Genomic DNA, 10,905 nt, shown 5'->3' with positions numbered 1-10,905 from the left:
CGTTACTTGTCTCCTTTATTTGATTTATTTTGTTTTAATTAAATAGTAATACTCCATTCCTTAATTTCCATTTAGTTGACTCTTCATACAGATAAAGAAAGGGAATAACTTAACGAAAATATTTTACAACAATGCTTTTTATTATATATTCTCTCTCATTTTTATGCAAAATATACTATTAAATATTCATATAGTAGTTCTATGTTAAGGAGAGAATTAAAAACAACAATTTGTCTATTCATATCATAAAAATCAATTAGAATGTAACAAAAATGTTTTATTAAAACAACTGTACAAACAAGAATGGAAGGAACATATATCGTTAAAAATTATTTTAAATAATAATAATCTATATTTTTTTTAATATATACTACAGTCCACAGTATTTGGGCAATAAATCTCTTATGTTGAATAATTAACCCACTTACACATTTATTTAATACTTGAATGTGATATTATTAATTAAATTAGAAAGAATACATATATCACTGCTGAGTGGTATAATCACTAATCGACATGTTATATTAGTATACAAAATTATATATTAAGACTCAATTTTAATATCATTAATTAAGATAAAATAATTCTAGGTCAATTGATATAAAGTATTACAATATTATAATTTATATGCATCTTATTATTTGAATAATTGAGTCAGACTCTTTCTACAGGCAATATTACCTTATAATCAAGTAATCTTGATTTAGTTGTCTTTGTTTTAAACAGAACTTTGATTTAATTCCATATGGGCATGGCATGGGCAACATGAAGCTTGTGGCTCTCGTCCTAAGCGTGAATGTGAAGCTGATGATTGCCGAATGCTGACGCGACACCTATACTTGTTGACTTGGGAAGATTCGTTTCAAAGATATCTTATCCTCTCGTACACATTGGACACGTCCAACAACTTGCTAACTTGACAACGCATGCTGGCGTGGATCCTAAAATGAAAGCTTCAAAAATCTTATGCATGTTATTGTTGGTACCTACGTTACAGCTGTATTGAACTAATTGCACTGCCTCCTCCTCATGGTCTCAACTTGATGGGTTTTTGATCTCTGATTGGCACACACTTCAATTTTCCTCGTGGCTTGGTTGCTTGATTTAGCTTTGTTGGTATCCTTGTAAGAGTGGAATAATACTTGTGTATGGCACATAAGAGGAATGCCACTTTCAACGGCTCCTTAGGCGTGTGTGTGAATCATTTGGGTAAGATGCATAGCTTGTTTTGAAGCCTATCCATAGAGAAGACCAGTGCTAGCTTCAACTTTGTTTCTTGTTCTTTATATTTTAATTTGGTTGTTGTTCTATTGCACTTCACCTAGATCATTGATGGATATTAATTTAATGATCTTGTGATGGTCACCATGGTCCTAAGGTATGGAATGCAGGCCAAGTTATCTCAAATGGCTTTCCTTTTGTCCTTGTTTTGTTGATTCAGATATTTTCAAGTTATCTCAAGTTACCTTTCCTGTTCTAGCTAGTCCAGGTTTCTTAGACCTAGAAGATTGCAGAGAAGGTTTATTCATGTTCTTGATGCTTGTTTTATGGGTGAAGTTAGCAGGAAACAATCCAACTTGTGTAGCATCATCTTGGATGGTTTAGACATGTACAGGGAAAGTCATGGAAGACACTAGTAAAGAAAACTAGATTGCATGGTTTTCATTTTGGTGAAAAGGAGCAAAGGGAGATCAAGAAGTACTTGAGCAAAAGTCGTTAAGGGAGGTTAAGGGAGATCTCATGGTAAATAATATTCTTAAAGCTTTAGTTTTTAACCAAGTTGAACGGCATCAAGTCATATGATCTATGTAGCCGACTTCGCTTAATGGAACAAGACTTTGTTGTTGTTATTGTCTTAATAATTACTCCATGATTGGTGGCCGATTGCTAATGCTATTGTTGGTTAAGATTTGTGGAAGTGGAGGAATCTTTAGCTCGTCAACTACCAAAGGTAAATAACAACTTTGTTATATACCAGTCCTCTGGGAAGTGAACTTAAATCTAGCACTGATTCTTCTTATAGTTCATGATCTATTTACTTTCTCCTCTGATACTTTGTTTCACTCTTTTGTAACGTTTGTTTAATTTATATGATGCTAAGTGCAGTTTGTGTGTAACAACACTAACCTCCCTCTCAATAGAAACTTAATCTAATGAGTGCCAGAGAGAGTAAGAGTTAATCTTGGTTATATAGTGACAGATGATTCTTAACTCCGTACACATGAATCTTACCTAATGAATCATCAGATATTAATTGCCCATATATTTATTTTATGATAAATCATCTTGTTTACTGGTGGTAGCTCTTATGCAAATTTTATTTCATTTAAGCTACTTTGTTCTTTCATTTTATTTAAACCACATGATAGTTTGTTTCTACAACAATATGATTTCTTTCCCACAGATTTAGGAAGTGTTTCAAGAGATTCTACTTGCTGTAAAGTCATACTTATTTCCGTTCGTTGACAATACTAATTTCTATCTACCACTTCACATATTGATACACATAGCATACAGGCCATATTATTATAAATGTTTTTTTTTGGGCTTGTCTCAAATTCTGATTTTGATATATACCCATGATCTTAAGGCCCAGTTAGTAACAGGCCGTTTCTATGCCCTCCCAAATTGTTAATGGATTTTGTATTAACGGAAGGAATAGGCTGGGCAAGGCTGGGATGGACCGGGCCTTAGCTGGTCCAATCTATGAACTGAATTCTTATTCACTTTTGATATAAGTTGTAGACTTATTAGTTCAAACAGAGAAACATGTGCTATTGGTTTTGGTTAATCTACACTCTGTTAACACAAACAGGCCCATAGAACATAACCACGGTAGGTGTATATGTGTGCCTAACAAAATTTGTCTCTGTTGTTTAGGACAAGGTCTTAAATTGTAGTTGCATTGCTCTTCTTGTTGGTAGTAAAATTGCTGAAAATTGCAGAGGTAACTGCAATTGTGGTCACAATCCCTTACACTGTCGTTTCACTTTGATCATAAGAAAACAAAAACACTAAGTGACACAAGTAGTCACATTCATCATTGCACCATGTGGTATTGATTCCATTGGTAGTTGGTATCTGTTAATATCATTGCTAAAAAGACCAATTCCTTTTGCATTATTGAAGGCGTAGGTTTGTACTTAGTATGTTCTGTTGCTCTAACGTGTCAATATTCAGATGGTACAAAATTGGAGATGTGACAACCAGGTTTGTCTTTAATTATATATGCTGATCAAGTTCTTCTGTATTTTACACATGCTATAAAAGAGTCTTCTTGTTCATTATAGAAGTAATGTATCAATAATAATGCTTGTTGGCACATAATGTTTATTTCAAATCTGAGCTAATAAGTGAGTAGCATAATCTATAAACAATGATGTTTGTACCAAGAGGATTCACTCAGTTAGTTGAAAATAATGCGTGAGTTATTAGTATTTATTTTGAATTCCTACAAATAAAAAAACAATGATGTTTGTTTCAAAGCTATCCCATATAGACATGTGGCATGATCCATCTATAATGATGTTTATTTTAAAAGTCTTTGATAGAAGATTAGCATAATCTATCAATGACAATGTTTATTTTAAAACTTTGTGATAGAAGAAAGGCATAATCTATCAATAATAATGTTTTGAAAACTGTACCATAGAAGAGACATTGGACTGAGTCACTTTCCAATATCATGCATAAAATCTGGCTGAAATTCATGAAAGCTGCATTTCACGGTTAATGTGTCCTTACAGTACCAATAATGTTGTTCTAAAGCAGAACACAAACTTTATTGGTTCTGATCTGAACCACACACTCATCCATCACATAGTATCATAGCCTCTCAATAATTCAATTGCTCATTCCTGGAAACCTGTGTGGTGAATCTCAACCGCACACATCATGCTACCTTATCATCTTTATTAACCGTTCATTTCCTAGCCAGTTTCACACACCCCACTGAACTCACTCACTGGAAGCCTTGTTGTGAGTAAGGGAAAGGCTTCCTGCACTGAGCACCAAGTTGAAACCTCTTGATTCTTTGCTTAGAATTCCACAGAATATGGAGACTGTTCTTTTCAATGACTCCCCACCTTTGGAGTTCAAGGTGCGTAGAAATAGAGCCAACTGTATGGTTAATCATCACTAAAATAATCTTAATAATGGGAATTGAAATTTAATTACTGTATCTCTCTCTCTGCCTGTTTATGTAATTTTGTGGAGTATGTACCCTTTATTTTATTTGATATCATGTTCGACCCCCACTTTGATGGTTTGAGAAGATATCTAAAAACCACAAAGTCATGAGAGGAATTCACATGTTATTTATTATATTATATATGTGTCAATATTATATATTAGAACTGTTTGATAGTTACCCTAAATAGAGAGATTAATGCACAGTGAACTCACTATACAGATCCAAAAGATTTGTATTTTGTTTAATAAACTTAGTAAAGTACAACATGACCAGCAGTTATTAGTAATTTGGGTTAATTATTGTGCTAATATGCATCTTACATTTTATAGGGAAAGATAGAGGTAAGGCTTAAGAGTATGATATGCCTTTATGGTGGGTTTTGTCATAGGCATTGGCTTTCATTGGTGATTGATGCCCCCTTTGACACTGAGCCAAAACCATTATAATATGCATCAATTTTTAAAAATTACTAGTCATTTTGATGTTTCTTGTTGAAGCAACCACATATTTTTCTGATTTCTGATGAGTATAGTTGATCATTGACATATTCTTTCTGTTTCTTTAAATTTGGGACAATTTGCATGCATTGTTACATAAAAAAAAAGTCTTTTTAGTTTCTTTACAGTTTTGTCAGTTATAAATTGATTAATTTTTTGGCATATTATTCAAACTTTTGTTAATTAATCAGTGATCTAAGGTTTGAATATATGAGGTTTGTGGCCCTGGACCAGTACTACCCTGCCTTCTCCAGTTCGAGTTCTATACTTCTCTCGCTAGGCAGCAATGCATATGAGAGAATAAGGACTTTGAGAAACTCTTCTGGAAATGGAATTTCTTTTGAACTGTGATTGCAATCATAGAGGGCACCATTGAGCTTAAATTGCTGATTATGTATGGCGGTGATTGCAAATATTTCTTTCATGGAGGGGAATATTTAGTGTCAAGCATTGATTTTGGATCTTTTATATGTATTTAAGGGAAGGGGAAAACCAAACAAGTAGTATTGTTGACCACTGTGTAACCACCTCTTGTGAAATCTTATTTGTGTGATAAAATTAATTTATTCTCTTTATAAAATACTTTATTATGAAGATTTTGTCGGGAGATTTTTTATAATGAAAAGGTGATTTTTCCCTAAAAGAGAACTTTGAGTTAAAAAAAAACTCTGTTTGTAGTAATCATGTCATTTTTCAGAGAAAATCTCTCTTAGTTTTTATTTTTTATTTTAAAAAGTAAATTTTGTAAACAATTTGGAAAAAAAGAGTCATTACAGAGTCGTTTTTCAAACTTACTTCAATAGATCTTCTAAGCATCAGAAAACATATGGATCATCAAACAGGCACAATGTTTTTGCACAAAAGTGATTTTATTGGTGAACCTGTGGCAATAACTTTTCACATATTGATTATTTTGAGGAAGGGATGTTTTTACTAAGAACTTGTAACTTTTATATGCATATATGCGACCAAATTACCTTTTCATGGTTACTAGCAACCCGCTCACGGGGATGCATGAAAAACTGAAGAACTGATTAAAATATGTTTAAAGTTTGAATTTAAAATTTTATACAAACTATTCAAATTGTATATTACTATACAGGTTAAGAATTTTATTTATTGTCTTCAAAATATTTAATTTCATGAGTACGTCTAAATAATCAAATTAAAAAAATCTTAATGTTTCAAAATATTTTATTTTATACAAACTATGATGTATACAATAAATACAATGCCCCTAAAATAGTGTTTATTGACAATTAACTATGATTTATTTTTACAAAAAATTAATTATGATTTATTACATAATAGGTCGAGTATAAAAATATAACTTAAATGAGTAAAGAATTGATAAGTTATTCGTTTTTTTTCTTTTACCAAAGTTATTCGTTTCTTATTTCTCCAACGAAACTCTATTAACAACAAAAAAATAATCAGTAATAATGAGTTATACATCGATTAATATGTATTTTTTTTCAGTCAAAAAAGTTAATATGTAATTTTTGCTTTCTAGTTTCAAATAAGTTTTGAAGTTTCTCAAGACTTGATTTTTGTGGGATCTGCCCCTAATTTTTTATGAAAATGTTTTTTCATTTTTATTCCACTAAACTATCATATTTAACTATTTAATATACTTTTCTTAAAAAAAAAACTATTTAATAGACTTTTCTTATAAAAAATACTATTTAATAGACTGAACAATTCCAGTTTCATCGAATTTATAGAAACATTTTTTAACCCATTAATGAGTAGTAAACCTTAACCCCCCCCCCCCCCCGGGCCCCCCCCCCCCCCCCCTCCCTTATTTTTTTACAGTCCCTATTGATCGGATTTTATGTTTTCGTTCAAAATGAAGCGAAGCCGGAGGTTAATCGGATGGAACTATCATCGCATCCCCAAACACAACGTTGTAATATATTGCCTGCTGGGGAGTTACTAATGGAATTGGATTGAATACCTTGTTTTGTAGTACTACATCGGAATTAGCTTAGGAAGAAGTACTTATGTGGTTCTTTGCTTTTAATTAGTTATGTTTTCTTGGTAATTTCACGTCAGATTTTTGGAACAAAAGAAAAATTTGTGTAAACACCTAATTTTCATTTTTCTTTTCCCCGAAGAATATGTGTAGAGCGCTGTGAAGTGATAATCCGGCCTAGACACTAAATTATCGAGGGATGCATGGTCATATACAACAAATACCGAGTTTTAGAATTTGTTTTCTTTAAAATTACGCACAGGATTGTCAGTTTTGCTAACACCGGCAAATTAATCTGAATGGTAATCAAAAACAGATGTTTACATATAGGCAAACTATTAATTGATTGGTCTTTAAGTTTTTGCTCTAAATAAGTAAGAGCTTTTAAACACCTCATTCATTTAAAGAAGAATTATGACTCATTTATTTAAAAATGCTCGAGCTTACATGTACAAACACTGTTAAATGTTATTTCACCTATATTGTATATTGGTTTGAGTGCGTAGTAAGATTATTTTTGTTTTATTTTTTAGATAAGATTTCAAATATGAGTTCATAAACAAAGAAAGTAGGTGTTAAAAGAATTTTATTCTTTTAAATTAGTACTCCCACTTAAAAATAAATAAAAATTTAATATGACTTCCAAATATTAATGATTTCAGATCACAATGAATTTTTCAAACTTAGATATAATTTCTATAAATATGACTATGAATGTGTGTGTGTATATAAGTGTTTGCCAAATACTATCTGATAAATTTAGAAATTATTCAAAGAGATGAAAAACTAAGAAATTGGTTAGGATTTATATTTTTTCTCATATAAATAAATGAAGCATTTATCATGTTTTCTTATTAGTCAAATTTAAAGTATTAAGTACTGTAAATTCTCTCAATTTGTTTACATCCTTATACAAAAATTTGATCGTTGCTTATAAATAATATAGATTATTAATTATGTAAATAATAAACTAGTATTTCAAATGAATTATTAGTTTGATCCCTATATGATTCTGCTAGTTAATATCATATGCTTCTCTCGAGTTGTTTGTAAAAATAAAATTGTGACAGTATTAAGCCGGAGTTACACAATTTTACTGATTCTTCGAAGGGCCATGTTAATGGCACACTAAAGTCATACGCCACCCCTGGATAGCAGATTATGTTAATATAACATCCTAGTGTACACATAACATAAAAAGAGAGTGAGCCGTTATTACATTTTTTTAATAATTAATAACAATATTGATAGATCAGCAAAAGAAAAGAAAATCAAGCTTTTAATAATTTCATTTCTATTTTAATGACAATAAGAAAAGGCCGAGATAGATGGATTTGTTCTTCAATTTGCAGACAGAAAAATGCTGATGCATCCATTAGTTCTCTATACACTATTTTCACGCTGCTGGATGCGTCTCTATTTGAAACACACGTACATTTTGTACATTTGGGTTCATGTCATGCACATAATACCATCAAAACCTTTTTTTTTTCTGTTAACTTTATATTATATATGAGCTAAACTAAGTTTTAGTCAACAAGAAATGAATAACTTTTAAGTAATTAATATAAAACTAAATCATTTATAATATATAACTATTTGTGATTAAATAATAATATATAAAGAAATAATTTTATATATTCTTACATCTCTGTTTGCTTATATTTGCCATCAGGGTATGAGCAAGGAGGAGGAAGACTCATTGCTAGGGCAAGTTGAAATATGGAGGTACATGACATGCTTCACGGACTCCGTGGCCTTGAAATCCGTCATAGAGCTGCGCATAGCCGACATAATAGACCGTTATGGGAAACCACTATCCTTGTCACAAATCGTGGAGAACATAGATGATGCACCCTCCCCAGATGCCTCTCTTCTACAGAGAGTGATGAGAGTGATGGTACGTAGAAAGATCTTCAGTGCAGAACAATCAGAGACTGGAGAGACCCTCTACGGCTTGACACGTGCCTCGAAGTGGATCCTCCGCGACACAAAAATGACCCTAGCACCCATGTTGCTGCTGGAGAACCACCCAATTCACCTGAACCCTGCTCACTACATTAGTGAGATTATTAGAGAAGGCACTAAAAATGGCACTGCTTTCTTTAAGTGCCATGGCCATGAGCAATTTGAGATGACAGGTTTGGACCCTGAGTATAATAGATTGTTCAATGAGGGCATGGTGTGCACTGCTAGGGTTGTGTCCAAGGCTGTGATCACTGGGTACAAAGATGGGTTCAACCAGATTAAGTCCTTGGTTGATGTTGGAGGTGGCATTGGAGGGTCTCTTTCTGAGATTGTTAGGGCTTATCCTCACATCAATGCCATCAACTTTGACTTGCCTCATGTGGTTGCCACTGCTCCTAAGTATGATGGAATCACCCATGTTGGAGGTGACATGTTCGTGTCCATTCCAGATGCTGATGCTATTTACATGAAGGTATCAAAAACTATCAATACCATATCTTATTAAATTGCATGTGCTAAGGGCATTATAACACTCCAAACACACTACTTTTGGAAAAGGTGAAATTTGGACACTCAAAATATTTGAGTCCCAATATTTTAATATTTTTAAATATCAAATACTCTTAATTTCTCTTTTCTTATCGTATCACATTTATCTAGGGTATCATTATTTCTTTCTCTTCTCTCTCTATCTTTCTCTCAAGGTGCCATTTTTGGGTGTTCAAATACTTTTTTTTTCAATATTTAGTTAACACTTACTGAGTGATCAAGAGAGAGAGAAATAAAAAAATATAAACACGACAAGTGATATGAAGTAATAAAATGAAAAAAAATAAAGAAAAACAATGAAGGTTAATTAAGTATTTTAAAAGAAAAATAATTTGTTCAAACTTCTACATTTTGATTAAAATTAGGTGAACATAACTATGACTGACTGCAGTGAATTTAAATCCTATATTGTTATATGGTAGTAATAAAGAAATAAAAACACAATTTTTTTTTATCAAACATATATAATTAGTGGGGTTTTCAAGTATATGATATATGGTGAAGTCTTTTATTACACGTCAAGTATTTTGGGCACTTACCCGTCAAAACTTTTTCTTTGGGGTGAATATATATATGCAGTGGATTCTGCATGACTGGAGCGACGAGCACTGCGTCAAGATCTTGAAGAACTGCAGGAAGGCAATACCAGAGAAAACAGGGAAAGTGATCATCGTTGATCACGTGCTGCGGCCCGAAGGCAACGAACTCTTCACCGACGTTGGCATTGCATTTGACATGATGCTTCTCGCTCACAACGCCGGCGGCAAAGAGAGGACGGAAGAGAACTGGAAGTGGCTGTTCAAAGAAACAGGTTTCGCCCGTTACAACATCATCAAGATCAACGCTCTTCCTTCCATCATTGAGGCGTTTCCAATCTAACGAAGAGGAAGCCACTACACTTCATGTGCGTGGTTTTATGTTGCATGTGTTGTTATTATTATTAACAGCTATGTGATCTTCGTGTGATGTGGTTTTCATCCCTACCCGTGTTATGTTTGTGTATTAAATAAAAGTATGAAGCGCCCCACCACCAAGTAATATGGGTTATATACGTGTTCCATATATACCAAGAGAGTGGTGCGTGGTTGTGAAGAATCTATATATTGCTATTAATGAATGAGTACTTTGGTGTGCAAAACTTGCTTTCTGTGATGTTTTCTCTCCTCACTCCATATATATATATAATCCTTTGCTCAAGTTCAGAAAACTTCCATCGTTCATAAGTTCTCAACACTTATATGTTAGTTTGTTAAATAAAGTAAGTAAATAGGTCAAAATTAATCAAAAGACCTAACTTATTTGATTGAGTCGAATATGTAAATTATTATAAACTTTTTATCTTCTATTCTTATAAATAAAAAGAGTCAAAATTAATATCTAAGTGGTCATGATTAAGTTGATAAATAGACCACATAAGTGTTGACGTGTAAATAAAAGTTAAGAAGTTAGTGGTAGTTTCTTGTAAATAGGAGTTATGTGAAGTAGTTAAATGGAGTAGTTATGCGGAATAGTTTTAAATATATTGTAGCTGCACTAGTCTATATATTGTAACATTGTAACTACAGTAGTTGAATTTGAAGATTAAGAAAAAGTGCATTCTCTCTAAAACTTGTATGTCATTGTTCTTTTTAACAATTGGTATCAGAGCTCCATTGTAGGGGTCTGATATTGAGTGCATGTGAGAAAAACAGTGAGTGTGAGTCAAGAAAGAAACTGCAGTTTTT

The 10,905-nt window shown here is 32.4% G+C and overlaps 1 protein-coding gene across 1 annotated transcript; it reads left to right on the top strand.

Annotated features, from left to right (window-relative positions):
- The first annotated feature begins 877 nt into the window (after nt 1–877).
- Nucleotides 878–10,319, top strand: LOC100800801 ((R,S)-reticuline 7-O-methyltransferase). Its single transcript, XM_003539858.5, has 3 exons — nt 878–4,099; nt 8,340–9,104; nt 9,761–10,319. Exons 1-3 carry the CDS (start codon nt 4,055–4,057, stop codon nt 10,058–10,060), a joined length of 1,110 nt encoding a protein of 369 aa, XP_003539906.2. The 5' UTR covers nt 878–4,054; the 3' UTR covers nt 10,061–10,319.
- Nucleotides 10,320–10,905: the final 586 nt, after the last annotated feature.

This window comes from Glycine max, chromosome 12, assembly GCF_000004515.6.
Source record: "Glycine max cultivar Williams 82 chromosome 12, Glycine_max_v4.0, whole genome shotgun sequence".
Classification (NCBI taxonomy): Eukaryota; Viridiplantae; Streptophyta; class Magnoliopsida; order Fabales; family Fabaceae; genus Glycine; species Glycine max.
Note: the sequence above shows the minus strand (reverse complement) of the source record. Positions and strands in the feature narration are given on the sequence as shown.

Excerpts from the sequence above, each read along its gene's own strand:
- LOC100800801 (XM_003539858.5), top strand. The coding sequence starts at position 4,055 with ATGGAGACTGTTCTTTTCAATGACTCCCCACCTTTGGAGTTCAAG. Across the intron at positions 4,100-8,339 it reads CCCCACCTTTGGAGTTCAAG|GGTATGAGCAAGGAGGAGGA; the intron begins GTGCGTAGAAAT and ends ATTTGCCATCAG. Across the intron at positions 9,105-9,760 it reads CTGATGCTATTTACATGAAG|TGGATTCTGCATGACTGGAG; the intron begins GTATCAAAAACT and ends ATATATATGCAG.